This window comes from Lycium ferocissimum, unplaced genomic scaffold (genome assembly GCF_029784015.1).
Source record: "Lycium ferocissimum isolate CSIRO_LF1 unplaced genomic scaffold, AGI_CSIRO_Lferr_CH_V1 ctg5432, whole genome shotgun sequence".
Taxonomy (NCBI): Eukaryota; Viridiplantae; Streptophyta; class Magnoliopsida; order Solanales; family Solanaceae; genus Lycium; species Lycium ferocissimum.
In genome coordinates, this window is record NW_026725986.1 from 76926 (window position 1) to 96826 (window position 19901).

At 33.5% G+C, this 19901-nt stretch overlaps 2 protein-coding genes, 1 long non-coding RNA gene and 1 other non-coding gene across 4 annotated transcripts; 3 read left to right on the forward strand and 1 right to left on the reverse strand.

The window, feature by feature from the left end:
- Positions 1-209: 209 nt before the first annotated feature.
- LOC132044903 (uncharacterized) lies at positions 210-4572 on the forward strand. The gene is given in 5 exon segments (XM_059435437.1): positions 210-1060; positions 1600-1703; positions 2711-3075; positions 3078-3272; positions 3275-4572. Coding segments are annotated over 5 exon segments (1524 nt in total). The 5' UTR covers positions 210-232; the 3' UTR covers positions 3307-4572.
- LOC132044905 (small nucleolar RNA snoR74) lies at positions 2459-2590 on the forward strand. The gene has a single exon (XR_009412303.1). It is a non-coding gene; the product is annotated as a small nucleolar RNA snoR74 (small nucleolar RNA).
- A 1415-nt stretch (positions 4573-5987) lies between the features above and the next one.
- Positions 5988-8958, forward strand: LOC132044900 (uncharacterized). Its single transcript, XR_009412302.1, has 3 exons — positions 5988-6379; positions 7394-7513; positions 8703-8958. It is a non-coding gene; the product is annotated as an uncharacterized LOC132044900 (long non-coding RNA).
- A 1420-nt stretch (positions 8959-10378) lies between these two features.
- LOC132044899 (UPF0481 protein At3g47200-like) lies at positions 10379-13440 on the reverse strand. The gene is made up of 2 exons (XM_059435435.1): positions 13138-13440; positions 10379-11928 (listed from the first exon to the last, which is right to left on the reverse strand). Exons 1-2 carry the CDS (start codon positions 13222-13224, stop codon positions 10417-10419), a joined length of 1599 nt encoding a protein of 532 aa, XP_059291418.1. The 5' UTR covers positions 13225-13440; the 3' UTR covers positions 10379-10416.
- Between the last annotated feature and the right edge of the window lie 6461 nt (positions 13441-19901).

Consider the following 19901-nt stretch of genomic DNA (forward strand, 5'->3'; position numbering starts at 1 on the left):
ATTTTTTATCATTCTATGACTATTGAAACATAATCAAAGATTTGTTAACTGTAAATTGAGATGAAATATCCAAGTCTGATTTCGTCCCAAAAGCCAAAATTAAAGCAATACGTACAGAGGTACAAGCTTATTAGCACAATGTACAACATTTGAAGAAGTTGTACTACTCTGACAAAGAAAGTCAATTTATAAAGAAAACATCATTCTCTACTGTCTTCTTTCCACTGCTCCAATGAGTCCACTAACCATTCCACTTCATATTTCTCCATTCCCACTTACCACAATTTTCACTTTACCAAACAAACCAAGAATCTTGATTCCTCAAGCTACATTTTCTTCTTCACAAAATTCCCCTCTTTGGACCATTTCAGATATAGTCAAAGCTATTAATGGCAAAATCATTAAGTGGGGTCCACCAGGAACAATCTGTACAGACACTAGAACACTTGTACCAGGTCAATGGTTCCTCCCACTTGTTGGCCAAAACTATGATGCCCACAATTTCATTACCCTTAAATTAGCCACTAAAGGTTGTGTTGGAGTAATTGGAAAGTGGATTTGTGAGGGTTGGAACAATGGTTTTGTTAAAGTGGAGGGTGATAGTATAAGTTCTTTAAAAAGATTGGGTTTTTATGCAAGAAACAGGTTTAATGGTTGTTTAATTGGGTTAACAGGAAGTGTAGGAAAGACTACTACAAAGAGTATGGTGGCATTGGTTTTGGAGAGTGTTGGTAGTGTTTATTGTAGTCCAGGGAACTGGAATAATGAGATTGGGGTCGGGTTATCGCTTATTGAGATGTCGAGGGATGTGGGGTTTGGTGTTCTTGAAATGGGGATGAGCAAGAAAGGTGAGATTTTGGAGCTGTCAAGGATGTGTAGGCCAAATGTAAGAGTGGTTTTGAATGTGAGTGCTGCGCATTTGGAGAAATTTGAGAGCTTGGAGGAGGTTTCGATGGTGAAAGGGGAGATTTTAAGAGAAGCAATGCCAGGGGATGTGTGTGTATTGAATGGTGATGATCCTCTTGTCATGAGCCTCCCAGTTCCGGTTGGAGTTAAGAAGGTGACTACTATTTCTTGTTTTTAGTAGTTCTTCATGTCGATATTCTTTGTAATCAAGCTTCATTTTGGTTGGTCATAGAATTAGTTCCCCGTCTGAACTAGCTAATACTCACTCTGTTTTAATTTGTTTGTCTTACTTTTCGTCTTTTCTTTTTAGTCTGTTAAAAAAGAATGTCACTTTCTATACTTAGTAACTCTTTACACTTAAACATCCTACAATGCATATTTAAGACCACAAGATTCAAAGAGCACTTTGGTACCTTTTGGCCAAAACTTTGATGGCCTCAGATCACAATTGCATTACCCCTGAATTTGCCACTAAAGGCTGTGTTGGAGTAATTGGAAATGGCATCTCGAGCACACATCCAACCTTACTTATCACATCCCTGTTATTTGTTGGATACAGTTTTACCCAAGTAGATAAGAGCCGAAGAAACAAGGATTTTGTTGGTTCTAATCTTAATGTACTGTGAAGCTATGATGGCTTGGCTCTACTTTTGGTTATATTTCTTGATTGCCTTTTCTCTTTTCTTGTTCAAGGTCCTATTTGGCCGAAAGTTGGGGTGTGATGTTCGTTTAGTTTCTTCACAAATCATAGATGGAGGTCGCGGTATACAAATTGTTCTAGAGGGGTTCAACGAGATGTAAGTTCATCTGAACTTTTCTCTGAGCATTCTGTAGAGCATGCTATTCGACGTTGGCACGAAATTTGAATTATTATACACGTAGGTTTGAACATTTTCAGAGTACTAAACTTTTAAACATGTTTACCCTTACATTTTTCTCTTTTCCGAATTGGTAAAATATGGTGTTTTGCTATTGATGCTAATTGAAGGGCTTTTACCTGCAGGCCTGCTTTCATCTTTTGTCGCTTTGGTGTGACTTAGATGTTATTAAATATATAGAAGCATGACATATCATTATCCCCTCTCTTCATAGCTAATAGAGAAGATATATTTGTATTTTCCACATCTCTCTCTCTCTCTCTGTCATATTTTCGTACAAGTAACAAGATAGCTTCTCCTTTTTCCTTGAGGAATTCAATAAATAGGATGGTCATTGCTAACTACTTATTCTTTTCTTTTAGTTTTAATATTTCTAGAGTTTCATTCTTTGGAGGAGGGGGGAGGGATTATAATGTTTTTAAACATAGCTAAAAGCAGCATGTTACATTTTGGTATTTTAAAGAGAAGATTGTAATTTTTTCAGGAAAAATATTATGACGTTTGAGTTGACATTCTGTGAATACCTGACGAGAAACCCTTCAAAAGGCATGGCTGTCACAGAAGTACAAAATTGTTCTCTGCATCGTTAGGATATATAAAATTTCATTCATATGTTCCTTCTACGGCAACTAAATACCTTTATATTCTTGTAAAAATATCATTGAAACCTGATGAAAAAAGCAGGGATCTATTACCTTTTGTTAATGGGTCTCTCGTTAAATTCAGGGACATCATAATTGCATTGTAATTGGGTGGACCACTTGACTTATTTATGATGAAATGGTTCAGTAAACAATGATACATCTTCTTTTGTTACTAATTAATTCTGTTACCATTCTCAAAAAAAAAAAAAAAAAAAAAAAAAAAAAAATCACTGTCATTTACTATTTACGGTTTATTTATTTGACATGTCGGTAAATATTCAGGGTTAAATTCGTAATCTCCAGTCCCGGCCTGCATCTAGCCATTAATGCATGTTCTGCTGCTGCTGTGGCTAGTGCTCTCGGTGTTCCTCTTGCTCTAGCTGGAAAATCCTTATCCAAATTTAAACCTGTTCACAGGAGATCGGAACTTGAAGTAGCTGAAAATGGGATTACAATAATAAACGATGTTTATGATGCAAGTCCTGCTAGCACTCAAGCTGCCATTGACTTGTTAAGAAACATCGACAGCAAAGGTAAACAAATTGCTACACTTGGTGACATGCTTGAACTTGGTCCAACAGAATTCAAGTTCCACGAGTTGATGATTCAGAGTTGCTGCGATGCCTGTTTTGATGTAGTCGCACTTGTACAAGGTTTCTAAGTGTAGCTGAGGGTATAGACTGTGGTCAGGATATAAAACTGGTATGCACTACTCATGCTCATGAGATGGCTTATAAAATTATCAGTTATTTAAATAGTGGTGATGTCGTCCTTGTCAAAGGCAGTCGTCAAATAGGAATGGAGGTGATTGTCGATGCAACTAAGTCTATCCACTTTGATGTCCCACTTGCCATTCAGTAATGAGCAAATATGACTGACAGAAATTCTGCAATGTGTGATCGTGCTAGAACAAATCAGTATGCTGGTTCAGCTTTGTTCAAGCTCTTTTCAAGACCTCCTCGTATGGTAGCTCAGGGCCAGCAGCTGGAAATTATGCTGGGGTAAGGATGGATCAATGGCCTTTTTTATGATCTTTTTGAAAAATGCTGGAAGGTCAGGGTAGCCATATGAGTTGACCTTCAGGTGACAAGCAATTTGTACGGGTGGAGTGCTTAAGCTGCTTGGTGGAACCTTTGCAGGAGATACTTTCTTCAGATTAGTATCGTGAAGAATGAATATAAAGATCGCAAAACTTACAGTTGGTGTCGATGAAGTTCCTCTTTACAGATACTCTCTGCAATATTACCACCAAATGGTTCAATAAAACCATACTCTTACTGGGGAATGACACTGCAGAAATCAGCTTATTGTTCTGAGAAATCACTTTGACTTTCTTAGGAGACCTAGGAAAATGTTTGAAAGAGCTACATCAGTACTTTACCTGGGACGAATTCCTATAGCTGGTTGGTCCAGCCTATTCTTTAAATTATCTTCTCGGCAATGGTTGAGGGTAAAAAGGGGTATCTGTGTAGAAGGATTGCTGGTATACAGGATAGGTGTTTATCTTTTCAACTTCAGTGAAAATATTTCAAGAGGAATCATAAGATTTATGTCAGTGAACCTGTGATAATGAAAGCAAATTGCTTTTGCAAGTATCAGAAGCACAGCACTTGAGATCCCAATAAAAAGAAAAGAGCAATTGAGTAAGAAGCGGAATCTGATGCAACCGCACTTATCATTGATTTGGAAGGAGCAAAAATGGCCCGTTGCTTACAAGTTACAACTTTGTCTTTTACAAGGTGAACAAGCCAATTCCTCGCTAGAAACCAACCATGTTTGTCATATTTTACATTATGGTTCATTTCAGAGCATGCTTTGTGGCCCGGCCATGCATTCTCTACCCATGTACTACATGGAGAATGCTAGAAAAGAACAAGTTTATGTGTCGTCGCATCCCTGAATTTGGATGTGCTAGTACAGGAAGAGTTCTGCAGTTATCAGGGCGAGAAGACGAAGAAAACTATTGTTTCTTTTCCTACATGCAATACAAGAATTTTCATCAACTTTAATTCTCTAAAAGCCTGATACAGTAGCCTTTAGCCCCTACAACTTTTCTTCTTAAAACTAAAATGACACTTGGGCTATGTATATGGCACATGATCACATAATATACATTTTTAGGACCACATGACTTCTCTTCCTTAAGAATTATATTTTACTTGAAAGAGCCATTATAGTTCTACGCTTGGATTCATAGTTTAAAGTCATTACTTAATACACTAGCTCAAAATATAAGATGTAAACGTTGAAAGTAATTAACTCTCATCTATTCAAGGTATTTTAACAAATTTGTACTCATGTATTCATTGTATTAATAGGAAATATATTTTATTTAGGTACTCAAACTACGATATTAAGCATCTTATAAAGTATTCCTATCTACGCGTCTAACTCAAATTTTGGAAAAACGTATCTTCTCATTTCTCATATGTTATGGGGATAAATTTGATATTGTCAATTGAATTGTTATCTCTTAATACTCTCTCTGGCTCAATTTATGTGAAGGTGTTTGATTGAAGGAGGAAAGAATAAAGAAAGAGAAAAAAATAATAAAAAAGAAAACAAAAAATGAAGGGTTAGTCTATTTTTTTATGAAATTTAAGAATGAAAGAAAAACTTTTGAAACTTATGGTCCAAAATAAGTCATAAATATTTGTGTAGCTACAAATCATCTCATTAAGGATAAAATAGAAAGTTTTAAGCTCCCGTTTGGCCATAAGAATTATTCACTTTATTCTGGAAAATTTTTTCACTTTTTTTCATATGTTTGGGGATAAAATCTCACTTTTATCTCTTAAACGTTTAATTTAACTCTCAAATCTATTTTCAATTAGAATGAGAATTTTAATGATATAACTTGAAGTTGTATTTTGGAATACCAAAAACTCAAAAAACTTATTTTTCAAAAAAATTTCACTTTTTTCGCTCTTTTACTACTATATTTCACCAAAAATTACAATTTCAAAAATTATGGTCAAACACACGAAAATGACTAAGTGGACACTCTTTTTTATCCGGAGAGAGTATTTCTTGAGTAACGTGTAAAACAAAAAAACAACAGATAATTTGAGAAGGTGGTTTGTATAAACCAAACGCAGGTAATTTCACAAAAAAGCTCTCTGTTTTCCACTCATCTCGTTTGATCTTCCCCTTGTGCAAAAAAAAAAAAAAAAAAAAAAAAAAAAAAAAAAAAAAAATGCAGGTAATTTCACAAAATTATTACAATGAGTAACATCAATATGAATATCAATTTCAATTATCATCTCCTTTCGGCTTCAAATTTCAAAACCCTATTTTTCAGTACCACAAAACCATAAATTTTACCCAAAAACCTAATACTCCCTCTGTTTCAATTTACGTGAACTCATTTAATTGGATACGGAGTTTAAGAAAGAAGAAAGGACTTTTAAACATTTGGTATTAAATGAGTTGTATATATTTTGTGTGGCTATAATTCATTGCATAAAGATAAATTATTTTCAAATATAAAAAGGGATCATTCTTTTTTGCACGGATTAATAAGAAAATAGTTTCACATAAATTGAAACATAGGGATTATGTTTTTCCTAGTATACATGTTTTTTTTTTTTTTCTCTTGTTGCTTGAATTGGTTTGTCAAACTCATCCAAATTCATATTTCCATTTTTTTTTAATCTCCTCTTATCGAATCTAAAACCCCTAAATTATCTCACTTTTATTTGCCAAAACCATAAGTTTTAATTTCCTGTTCAAATTTGGTCATTTTCCACACTAAGTTAGTTATTATGTTCAGTATACATGTCTTTATATTTTTATTTTTCTGTTTGTGAATTCGACGAATATTCAGTCGATTTAATGAGTTTATGTTTATACTTTTTGATACACAGGCTAGTGATAGGTTCAATATCAACTCCCAGCTTGAGCAATTACAAGCTAAATATGTTGGAACAGGACATGCTGACTTGATAGATTGTAAGTTACTTATTACCTATTTTTGCAATTTATTGAAGTTGATATTTTTTATTCTAGCTATGGTTTCCAAGCCCTCAAACTTGGCTTCAGCTGGCAAGTATGCCCTCCAATTTTGGGTGTGCACAAGTAGACACCTCAACTTGTCTTCACTTTGTCAATTGAACACTCCAACTTACAAAATGATCATCTAGACACCTCCAAATTTATGTGTCACATCAACACCATGTCAGTGCCACGTCAACATTTGTGTTTACGTATTCAACTTTATACAAGTTGAGGTGCCTACTTGTGCACACCTAAAGTTGGAGTGCATACTTGCCAGCTGGCCAAGTTTGAGGGTTTGTTTATGTAATATGTCTATTACCTATTTTTGCAATTTATTGAAGTTGATATTTTTTATTCTAGCTATGGTTTCGTAGGTGGATTATTTATCTGTCTCTGTTTGACATTGATTGACTATGTTGAGAGTTTAATACTCCCTACGTTTCAATTTGTTTGTCTTACTTTCCTTTTCTCTCTGTTTGGATTGGCTTATTTTAGATGCTTTTAAGCACTTTTGTAGTGTTTGGGTAAGATTGAAAAAATGCTTTTAAGCATATGTTTTTAAGTCAAAATAACAAAAATGAGCCAAACACCATAGGTTAGGATTATGGTTTATGCTTATAAGCCATAATTATAAGCCCATCCGAATAGGCTCTTAGTCCGTTTAAAAAGAATGGCTTTTTTCTTTTTTGGCAACTCTTTAATTCCAACTTTCCACATGACATGTTTAGGACCACAAGATTAAATGGCATTTTGATACATTCAACATATATTTAGTTTAAGACCACAAGAGTGAAAATCTTCTTTACTTTCTTAAACTCCGTGTCAAGTCAAAACCAGACAAATAAACTGAAATGGAGGGAGTATTATTCTAAAATAACTTGTGTGTATTTTGGTTATCTAAGAAAAATTACTGTTCTAATGACTCTGGAGATTCTGATGTTTTAGATATTCTTTGTTTGTGTTAGTGAGTGGGCGGTAAACATTCAGCGTGACAGCTACGCATCCTATGTTGGGCACTATCCAATGTTGGCGTATTTTGCCATTGCAGAAAATGAATCAATTGGAAGAGAACGCTACAATTTTATGCAGGTTTGTGCTTTGTTGAAAATGCTTATCTTGTTTTGCAGTCTGGTGGTTACATTGATTTCTTATTTCTTAATATGCTGGCTTGCATAATGAACAGTTTTTTCATTTTTTCTATGTTGACTTGCCTAATGAGTGAACTAAGTGCTTTTAGTGTACAGTTCTGCATCCCTTTACCAACTAGTTAATAGAAGTTGCTGCTTTGATGTTAAGAATATAGGGTGCATAAGAGCACTGTCTTTTGTTGAGAAGATGATTTATTTGCAAAACAAGTTGTAGCACCTTCTTTAATGCCCTTTTTTTGCCGAATAAAATATTTCACCAATAAGAAAAAGTTTTACTTGTTGCAAACTGAATATCAAACTGATGAATGCATTCTTTGGCAGAAATCTGATTAGTGCTTTCCATTAAAGAATGCTAAGCTATCTTGTAATTGAGAATGTAAGAAGAATGGAGGGAGAATTGTCGATCTTTCTGTCTTTGTGTGTGTAGGAATCGGTTTTCCTATTTATAATTATTTTTCCATGGGTTGGGGTGGGTGTTTATAAACAGGGATTTTGTGATGTTAGACCAAAGTTATTATCAGGTTTTGAGTTGGGGCTTCAAAAGAAATTAGCAAGGATCTGAACTAACACAAAATTGGAGTAGATGCTAAACCATAAAGTTGGAATGGACATGCAGTTTCTGGGGAGCTTTTGGTTGGTAAATGTGGGAGATTATACTAATTCGCCGGGTTTAGAAAATGTAAAGATGAGGTTTCATGATATTTGTAGTCATTAGTGAGGGATGGAACATGTATACCTATGGTTTGTGGGTTTATCCTGGAATTACTGCTCTCATGAGCTTTGCTACCTTTTGGAAGTATTCTTTATTGTTTTACTATATGCTTGCTAGACTTGAGTGACTTAGCTCTAACTATAGCTAGTTTGTTCATTTTCTAAGTAAACCTGCTACTTGAAACCATTCCTGAATATTTCAGTGTTGATGAAAGTCTTAGCTGGTCCAATTAGAAGACAGAATGTTCAAATATGTTCGTGACCTTCCCAACTTGCCAATTTGCCATGTTATAACATAGAACAAACAAAAGTGATGTATCTCTATATATTTGATGTATATATGATATTTGCGAGTATGCATCCTTAATTTTGGTCTTCTACGATTACTGACAATTCGGTATCTAATTGTGCTTGTGCAGAAAATGCTGTTGCCTTGTGGTCTCCCACCTGAAAGGGAAGATGATTAAGAGTTGCAATGGATAGCACCCTGCAGACTCAGACCTTTGTCAAGCCAAAACCTTGCTGCTCTGATCTCCAGTTCATAACTCGTAAGGTTGTTGTGATGTGAAAGATTTGACTTGTATTAATCCCGAGTGATCTAGCGAAAGCACATTCATAGATACAATATCTTGAGTTGTTTTTTCATGTTCAACTAACAGATAAATATTTGAAGTTCATTAGTTGTTATTTCATGCTCCAGTGCCAAATAGAGGTGTTGAACATCGAATAGCTGCTATAAAGTTGTGGTAAATGTTTTGGTAGAAGTTCAGTTGGAATGTTTGAAGTGGTCGAACTTTAACCCCCAAAAATATCCAAATGGCCAGCTGCTGTCTGCACCGCAACAGGCTTCTGGGTCCTCGACCTTTTATTGTTCCTTTTTAGTATCCGCAATCATTTCCCATGACCTAAAGTCATTACAGATAAACAAGAGTGAGCTGAGCGAGTAATATGCAATAGAACATACTAGGATGAAGCAGCAAAGTTCTAAGTAAAATTATGACTTCAGCAGAAGCCTAGCCTTAGTGATTCTTTATTACTAGTTCACTAAGCATCAGTGGTTAAAAACTTTTCAATTTTGGTGGTTAAGAGTGACTGAACACCTTAGTTGCTAAAGTATTCATTATGGCACACTTACCTTAGTAACTGAATAACTTAGTTGAAGCATATGGAAGATTTCAAGTTAATTCTTGTGTTACATAGACAATAATTTAGATCACAGACCATTTCTAGCAGCCGTCAATTTTTTGGCCTATCATATTTCCTTCTTAATTATAAGTTTATACCCTTTATTTGGGCTGTTAGTTTGTCCTACTAAAAATAAAAACATCTATGCTATCAGGTTGAGCACATTCTATGCCCTCTACACAAAGACCTGCAAAAAACAAAAGCTTCGATTATTTAAGGGACATCACGTATTTCCTCCTAGACTTGTTTGGTTTTTTTGGGAAGAACACTTAAAACTTTGCAGGGTCCTGTGACCCCCTGTACTGACTTGCTTATAGTGGTTTTTATTAAGGTTCTATGTTGATAATCATCTTAAATTATAATATGAAAGATGGGTTATCCCATCAAAACAGTTTATTGTTCGTTATCACCATTTAGCATCACTTTTCAAAAGGTTTTGGTGGGTTTAATTGTGGAAATATGAAAGCGTTTTTTTTGCATTCTAGAGATGGAATGTAAGATGTGAGACGGAGAAATCTGCGTGAGAAAGCCTAATTTTTGCATTCAATGGCTATTAGTAGGGTGGAGGAAGAAAATAAAGAAGATGGATGGATGGATATGGAGTCAAAATGGAGATGATTTGTTCCTTCGCGTTGGGTTGCGTAAATGCACGCTTTATGCCACATTATATTACTTCAAGCAAGTACATGTAGATCATAGGACCCTCACAAAATTTTGGTGTTCTTATGGACAAGTTGGGGGGGGGGGGGGGGGGGGGGGGGTGAAGGAAATTATATGTTATCCCATTAATTAAAGATGGAGCACATTCTATGTCCCCAAACTCACATCTATAATCCACCAATTCAACTTGGATACAATATTAATCCCATCAAAAACACAAATGATATACATGAACGGAGTAGTGGCGGACTAACAAAGCAAATCAACAATGGCATATAATTGAAGTGACTACTTAATGACACTTAGGACAGATAGAACTGTCTGTGTAGCTGTGAGTAAGAGGAGTATGATGGCTGCCACTGTTGAAACTCCTGCCCAAGGACTATGAAAATAATTGCTCCTCAAATTTGCCTTCATTCGGTTCCATGGTTTTTCACAATGTTGAACTATTTTTTTGCAATCTTCTTTATAATAGAAGTCATGTGAAATACTGATCCCTTTCCCTATTTTGTTAAAGAGCATAGCCACTTCTTTGTCCTCTCCTATTATGTTTCTAATGATTCCTTTTTGACGAAGCAAACTCACATCTCTTTCTGAGTCGACAAGACGATCCATGAAAATTGCGTAATCAGAGAAATATTTAGGACTCACATGAGATGATTGTTGCTCATAAGCTATTAGATTTCTCAACGTAGCCTCCGTATCATCGGAGACTTCAAAACAAGGAATTTTCATCAACCCATTCTCGAACTTAATGTCAAATAAACTTGTGTTATCTTCAAGGTTGTCTTTGTCCAAATGTCTATAAATAGTTCCAACCTTTGTAAAGCTGACTCCAGCTTCGCAAAGCTCTGTTACATTTGGCATGATGTCGTGCCATGGCATGTGGTGGTCCCTATCTATTGGTGTTTCTTTTGACCTAAATTTTGGCAACAGATTCCAGCATAAGCTTTTCCTGCAATAAGCTCTGTCCCTTTCTACTTCTCTCATGCGAGAATTCCTAATTATGCTAGTTTTCATCTCTGAAGGGTAACATGACATGTGTACTAATTGAAGTAAGTGTTTGATATTTTCCGCATTACATTCCGTCTTAAGAAAGGATGTTGGTGTAAACTTCGGTAAGAAAGGAAGAAAGGTACGCTTCACCATTATTGGGAATGATGTTTCATCAACGTCCTCTGTTTCATCAACGTCCTTTGTCATGTCATGAAGCTTGGTGAGTACAAAGAAAGGAAGCTGATTTTCAAGTAACATCAAGTCCCGCCTTACTTGATAGTATATGCAGGCTGCATTGATTATTGGGTCTTCTTCAGTTGGGATCTCTCCGTAACACTCTCGAATAAACTCAACCACAAAACAACCATCAAGTAATAACATTTGCAAAAATTGACCAGTGCTGCTGTCACTATCAAGGTCTTCTATGTCATCATAACACTTACGTGCTTCATCCTTCAGTTCCTCCAATTCTCTGATGCAACTTTCCACATCAATCCCCTCTTTCCTTCGGAGAAATCTTTGTAGGTACATCAGTTTGTACTTTTCGATGGAGCGAAGATCAGGATTGTGTCTATGGTAAGGACCAATGGAAATCAATTTTGGCTTATAAGCATCTGGATTTGATTCACGCAGCTTCACAGACACTTTGAATATGGTGGTGGATTTGACAGACGAGTTGTCTAATTTCTTAAATTTTTCATCAAAGATTTGATTTATAGATTTATTTGTTTGCGATCCTGATGGATCTTGACCATTTGTTTCCTTCATCTCGATTATATGATCCATTTTTCTCCCTTCATTCATCTGTAATTAATGGAAAAGAGTCACAGTCTTTTGCAATATAAAGAGTTTCAAGCTAAATTATAAAAATTTGGGGGTGAAACTAGTTAAAAAAGAAATATAAGTGAAGCTTTTCGAAAACAATAGGGTAGAGAGAAATATAGTTTGTTTCCGTAGTATTGATTTAACAAAGAAATTTTAAAATGTTTATTAGAAGCACTATGCAATAAGCAAGCAATTACATATTCTTTAATGGAGTACTCATTATTTTGTTTCCTTTTGATTGCTTCGGATCCTACGTTATACATAATTTAAAATCGGACCGTGAAATGGAAAATGTTATCATAGTGTTATGTGATAAAAGAATGCAGACCAAAATTAAAATGTAAGTTTTATCAAATAGTTAATTATAAGAATTAAGTTTTATCAAATAGTTAATTATAAGACTAGTAATGTTGTATGGAAGTGAATTTTAGGATTGTTAAAATTCAACACATCCACAAGATGGATATTGTAAAGGTGCAGATGTTAATATTTTGTGGTCCAACAAAACTTGGCAAGATTAGGAAATACCAGTAGCACACATAGAGGATAAAATGAAATCAAGAACACCTAAGATGGTTTGGTCTTGTCCTATGCCGACCTAAAAATGCACTGGCCTAAGGTGTACAATCACGGATCCATCTCCCCTCCAGTAGTTGATCCCTCCATTTTCTCCGGTGGGTCGATAAATTCTTCCACGTGTCCCTTAAATAAATAAATGGCCTAGATCTGTTTAATTAACCCAAACCTTCTAACCACGGTAAAAATATTCTCTCGCCTTCCTACTGTCACAAAAACCCATTTCCCCACCAAATCTTTCAAGATCTGCAACTAATAAGAAATTCCAACGCTTAACCAAATCAAAGTAGTGACTTTCTTGAGAAGGTGATAAAGATGAAGATTAAAGTGATTGGTAAAATTAATTAGTTGTTGAAGTTTCTTCCATGGAGTGTCTATATGTAAGGTGTGGAAAATTGAAGTCATCAGCAACCCCCCCCCCCCCCGCGCGGGAGAAACTCTTTACAAACAGAGCTAAAATAATAATAATAATAATAATAATAATAATAATAATAAGCGTAAGTTTTAACTGAAAGTAAAAAAGAAAACAAGAGATCTTTGCGACTAATTAAAATGGAATATAGCTTGTTTTTGTGTGTGAGTGTACATGTGTGTGAGAGAGAAAGAGTGTACCTCATACTCTGTAGCTTCATTTACAGAAGTTTGATCAAGTAGTGGAACTTGATGATCCATTTGGGTAATCTCAATATAATGTGCCATTCTTCTAATTAGGTAACTTTCTTGAATATGTAATTCCAACAACAAGGAGAGAGAGAGAGAGCGCTACGAGCAGGCGATCAAAAGACTGAGCAATTTTCACTGTTTATAGACATTGAAATGAACGCCTTCCCAAATTTTCTTAAAGGTAGATTTCTGTAACTTGAGGTAGCAAAGAATGAAAGGAAGGAAAAAAAGAGTTAGCACAGAAATGTAATAATTAATTTCTTATGCAAGGCATAGAATAAGAAATGCAAAAGTACTGGCCTATTTATACCTCTTGCGTTGTCCTGAATTAGGACGAGGAGAACCAGAGACTTTTCTTTCTTTGACTCGTTCAATACCAGAACTTTACATGCAACTAAAATAATTTGTTCCTAAATTTCGAAGTCAACACCACCTAGTTGGCGCCAGAGGCGAATCCAGGATTTCAAGAGGGTGAATTCCAATGCTTTTAAGATAGGATATAAAAAACATTAAAACTGCTTAGAATTTTTATTATTTTAAAAAAATAAAATAAAAATACACAGAAGTGCATTTACTAGGGTTCGATCCTAAATCATTAAGGGATTAAACCAGCACTTAACCAGTGCTCCACTCAGTCCAACTTGAGTATGTGTTCCTTCAGTTAATATTAGATATATTTTAAGGATTATACACATAATATACCAAGTTTAGTCGGATGACCAAAGGTTCACGTGACCCATTTTTAATGGGTAGATTCACCCCTGATTGGCGCAACCAAATTAATACATATAGTAGTTGACTATGATCATGTGAACACCCTAATCGGGAGCGGAGCTACATTTCTTTGATCAGATTAATACATAGTAGTTGAAATGTTGTTGTTTTTCCTCGTAGTTTACAATTCGAAGAACTTGTTAAATTCTACGGGATACACCTGATTATACTATCTGTTGTGTGGCCGAAATATCATTAATGTAAGTGATTTACAATTGAAATTCATGATTAGAGTGTGATAATGCATTATTGAATAATTTGTCTAATGAGATATCTTGGTAAATCAATTAACTAGAAGAGTTTTAATAAAAAACAGTAAATTAATCAAGATTGTATTCTCTTTTACATGTCCTTTAAGAATCATAGATAAAAACACATTTTTACTATTACCCTTATCTCTCTCCAATAAATCACACTATAATCAATATTGGTTACTTTAAAAACAATTAATGTTAAGGACAAAATAGGAAAATTTTAATTATTCTATCTTGATTTAGTAATGTGGATAACTATTTTGGGACGAATACTTCTAGTAATATGGACACCTAATATGAGACGAAGGGAGTAATAGTTCTAACGTGACCGCACCCAGCTGGCAGACAAGGTCAATTGATTATGTATTTTTCTTATAAACTTTTTTTGATTTTATGTCTTTTTTGACAAAAAAAAAAATCTTCATGTTTACACATATTTTAAATAGTTAACTTAATTATGTAATAGACGTTTCTTTTCTTTTTTTTTCAAATTATGTAATAGACGCTTGAGAACGCACACAATTTATTTTTTTAAATTTAAATTGAGAATGTCTAATAAAAATACTTTATTATGTTTTTAGATACTCAATTGAAATAAGTCATAATTCTTACTAAAAAAATTAATAGATTGTCAATAAATTAAGCCAACTTATTTAGAGTCTCCATTATTCAACCAATACAAACAGAAGCTGTCAGAGGGAGATAAATTGCAAGCGGAAAAGAAAGAAACTAAACTGACACGGTGGCCCAGATATATTTATAGACTAGAGTTACTAAATTGTTAGTAACAGATGTTCATCTCACAAAGTTAATACTATTCAAACATGTAATGGACCTTAACATGACTAACTTGCAAGTGGGAAATAAATTGCAAGTGGAAAAGAAAGAAACTAAATTTACATGGTAACCCAGATATTATTATAGACTAAAGTTATTAAATTGTTAGTAATAAATGCTCATCTCACAAAGTTAATACTATTCAAACATGTGATGGACCTTAACATGAAGAGCTTGCAAGTGCGAAATAAATCGCAAGTGGAAAAGAAAGAAACTAAACTTAAATGGTAGCCCAGACATATTATTATGGACTAGAGTTATTTGATTGTTAGTAATAATAATAAATGTTCATCTCACAAAGTTAATACTATTCAAACATGTGATGGTCCTTAACATGAAGAACTTATTTAGAAACGCTCCATCATTCAACCAATACAAACAAAAGTTGTCAGAGGGAAATAAATTGCAAGCGGAAAAGAAAGAAACTAAACTGACATGATGAAAAAAAAAAAAAACTGACATGGTAGCCCAGATTATTATGATTATACTATTATAGAAATGACAGTAAGGGTGTATGAACACAGGTATATATTACTATTATCAAAATGACAGTAAGGGTGTACGAACACATCCATAAATTGTTGTATTATATTTAGAGTGAATCCCACTTTACCCCGATAACATTTAAGGGTTGGGAAACTATACCCCCCTCACATATTGAATGGGAACAATAACCCCCTATTTAATATTTTTTGGTGAGAATCTTTTATTTTTAATAAGGGTGAAAATCATTTACTCCCCCCAACTATGCTTTAAAAATAAAACTCCTCCCTCAACTTTGAACAATAGACATTCTTCCCCCTTTATCCTAATTGACTTTTTTAAATGCCTATTTCACCCTTTACATTATCAACTTTTGTCTTCTTTTTTTTACTTCTTTAAAACCATGATATTTTTAATTTTTTAATGTATGTATTATAACAAATAAATATTATCTTGCCGTCGAAATACTAATTGAGTATATAAGTTAATGATGTTTTATAATAAAATAAATTAGCAGAATAAACAAAAAATTAATTTTATTAAAAATAATAAATACATTAATATTTATTTATACAAGTGAAAAATGGTTCGTCATAACTTTATAAATATATTTATATGCAGGTAATGCAAAAACAATTAAAAAATAGAGGTAAATTTTTAAAAATGATTTATTTATACTGTAAATGAATTTTATTATACAAACAATACGAGAATAAAGAGAAGTGAAACTTAAATATACACACATGCATGTACATACATATATATATACTTTGCATACAATATTGAACAATCATAAAAAATAGCATTAGATTTTGCTATAAATTCATAAAAGTATTATTCTACTTATAATGTTAATGAACTTAATAAGAATCTATAAATACCTACATTAAAAAATAATTATTATATATTATATAAAAATGTATTACATAAATGAAGGATTGAAAAAAAACAAGGATGAAATAGTCATTGCCTAGAATAAATGGGGGAGAATGTCTATTGTTCAAAGTTGAGGGGGGAAGTTTGATTTTTAAAGCAAAGTTGGGGGTAAAAATCATTTTCACCCTTTTAATAAAGATATTTTTTAAGACATTTTTTCAAGTAGCTATTATACATTATTTTAAGCGGAATAGGTGAATGGGACAATAATAAGAGATATATATTTTTGTATTTAATTCTAGAAAGAAAAAAAATCTTTATTAAAAAACAAAAGATTCTCACCGGAAAATATTTGATAGGGGGGTTATCATTCTCATTCAATATGTGAGGGGGGTATCGTTTCCCAACCCTTAAATGCTAGGGGGGTAAAGTGGGATTCACTCTTATATTTAATGTAAATTGTACTGTGGACCTGGGCCCATTTCATTAAATGAGTTCAGGGCTGCTTGTCTGTTATACCATTGACCTACGCCTTTTAATTAACATGCCTTCCTACTATTACTATTATAGAAATGACAGTAAGGGTGTACAAACACAGCTATAAGTTGTTGTATTATATTTAATGTAAATTGTACTGTGGACCTAGGCCCATTTCATTAAATGAGTTCAGGGTTATACTATTGACCTACGCCTTTTAATTAACATGGCTTACTACTATATATAAGAGACAATTCAAAGAGTTTTGTAGTACTTATTTACATTGTAACCATTTAGTTAGATTGCCAACTAAAAAGAATTTGCTCCTTCAAATAGTTTCCCTTATATTTGTTATTTATTACTTCATTTGACAAAGTATGTTTTTAATAAATCAAGATATTTTCAAATCTTTTTTGGTAATACATGGCCCCTTATATTAACTTTTTGGAGGTGAGGTATGTACCATGATTTTTTTCTCTGTCTTATTTTTGCCCCTACATTATTTCTTTTTTATTTGGGTTGCTACATCTAATATGGTACATATAATTTGAGCCCTTTAAAAGGGTGTACGAACACAGCTATAAGTTGTTGTACTCTATTCAATGTAAATTGTACAGTGGACCTGGGCCCATTTTCATTTACTTACTACTATTATAGAAATGACAGTAAGGTGTGCGAACACAGCTATAAAGTTGTTGTATTATATTCAATGTAATTTCTACTGTGGACCTGGGCCAATTTCATTAAATGAGTTCAGGGTTGTTTGTCTGTTATACCATTGACCTACGCCTTTTAATTAACATGCCTTTAAAGGTAAATTGGTAATTGAGTTTATTCATCACATCCCTCTATAAACATGTGTACTCCACATTGAGTAATATTACTACTATATATAAGAGACAATCCAAAGAGTTTTATAGTACTTATTTACATTGTAACCATTTAGTTAGCTTGCCAACTAAAAAGAATTTGCTCCTTCAAATAGTTGCCCTTATATTTGTTATTTATTACTTCATTTAACAAAGTATGTTTTCAATAAATCAAGATATTTTCAAACATTTTTTTGTAATACATGGCCCCTTAGACTCACTTTTTGGAGGTGAGGTATGTACCATGATTTTTTTCTATATCTTTTGCCCCTACATTATTTCTTTTTTACTTGGGTTGCCACAGCCAATATGGTACATATAATTTGAGCCCTTTAAAAATATTTGAAAAGTTGTGCATCGTGATGATGTCATCTAATAGAAATGGCTATGCACAAAGATAATCTAAATTGGTAAAAATGATAATTTTGGAGAACTCATTTGGTACTGGCAGAGCGTCGATCATATTTTCTTAGTAATTCTAAAATTGCCATTAAATTTCTCTTGATCTAATTTTTATTAAAAAAAATTATTTTGAATATGTAAAGGTTTAATGATGCAACATAATTATACAATACAAAATAAATTTCAAAATAAAAAATAAGTCGATAGAAAATAAATTTCAAAATCGGTACTTAAAGAAAATAAAAATGACAACAACAACAACAACAACCACCTAGTGAAATCCCACAACGTGAGGTACGGGGAGGATAGAGTGTACGACATTTGACTCCTACCAAGGTAGGACGGTACATTCCGAAAGACCCTCGGCTCAATAGAAAGCATAAAAGCAAAAGAAAAATAAAAATGAGAAGGAGCAAAATTATTGGATATATACGTCGTTGCACCAAGACATGATTTAATTATTTAAATTTAGCCAATGCTAATGTATTTAGGGCTATATCATAGTTATAACGAAAATTTAGAAAATATATTAGATAAAGAAAAAGGAATATCATTTCCTCACATGCATTTCTTGAAAGGGAAAAAAAAAATTAATTAAGAAAAATCATTATTTTTCATATATCTTTTAAATATTTTGAATAGTCAAGTATTGAAATTTATAGTTTTTTTTATATAGTTTTTAAATATGTAAATTTTCAAGATTGTATGTCCAATTCTTGTCAAAATTAAAATTTGTTTGACTTTTGAAATTTAAACTGTGACACATACATCGAAATTTAATGATTACTTTATTACCTTGATCTTGGGCCCGGAATCAGCACGGGCTTCCCGAAACTAATATTTTTATAGACTAGAGTTATTAAGGACCCGCTTGGGCAGGAGAATTATTCACTTTTTTCCGTTTTTTTTTTCTCACTTTTTAAAAAATTGTGTTTGGCCATAAAAATTTGAAATACAACTTGAAATTTGAAAAATAATCAAAACCTTATTTTTCACTTTTTCCATTTTTTGTTTTGGATCATTACTTTTAATTTTCTGTTTTCAATTTTTGCCCTAAAAGTTTTTATTTTTTATAAAAAAGACCCTCATTTATATTAGTTGTCCACTTTACACCATAAAATTCCCCCAACCTCTCAGCACAGAAGGCATCTCTACACCATTCTGGATCATTCTTGTTTGAATCGTTTTCTAGTATTGGTAGGGTTTACAGCTATTTGGTTTAGTTCTTGTTGGGTTTTGTATGAAGTACAAGTGCAAGGTGGAGGTGATGAGCAGTGTTTACGCAATGATTATGTTTATTAATTGCTTTGGGTTGCTAGTTTGTAGAATTTGGGATTATAAATCATATTTCATGTTTTAAAAAAAAGTAAATTTCAACGATCAAATATTATTTGCAAAAAAATGACCAAGCACAACTCCAACTTCAAAAATTCCAAAAATAGTAAGAAAAATTTGGTTTCTATGGCCAAACGCCGACGAAATTGTTAGTAATAAATGTCCATCTCACAAAGTTATAAATACCATCCAAACATGTGATGGACCAAGATCTCGCTACAGCAGGAAGACTACTGCTGTAGCGGATGCCCCAAAATTTCTCAAGCACAGCTAGCCCGACTAGGCCAAGGCGTGGCGTCCGGTGGCGCCTTTGGTCTCGCGCGGCGAGTACCGGACAACGAAAAATTTTCTGATTTTTCCATCTATTCCTCCCAAAACCCGACATTCATCCGAAACCTTCCAGATG

What these genes read in the sequence shown, in the direction of transcription:
- LOC132044899 (XM_059435435.1), bottom strand. Translation starts at nt 13,224, where the DNA reads ATGGCACATTATATTGAGATTACCCAAATGGATCATCAAGTTCCACTA. An exon ending in ATGAAGCTACAGAGTATGAG is followed by an intron (nt 11,929 to 13,137) that starts GTACACTCTTTC and finishes CATTAATTACAG; the next exon opens with ATGAATGAAGGGAGAAAAAT.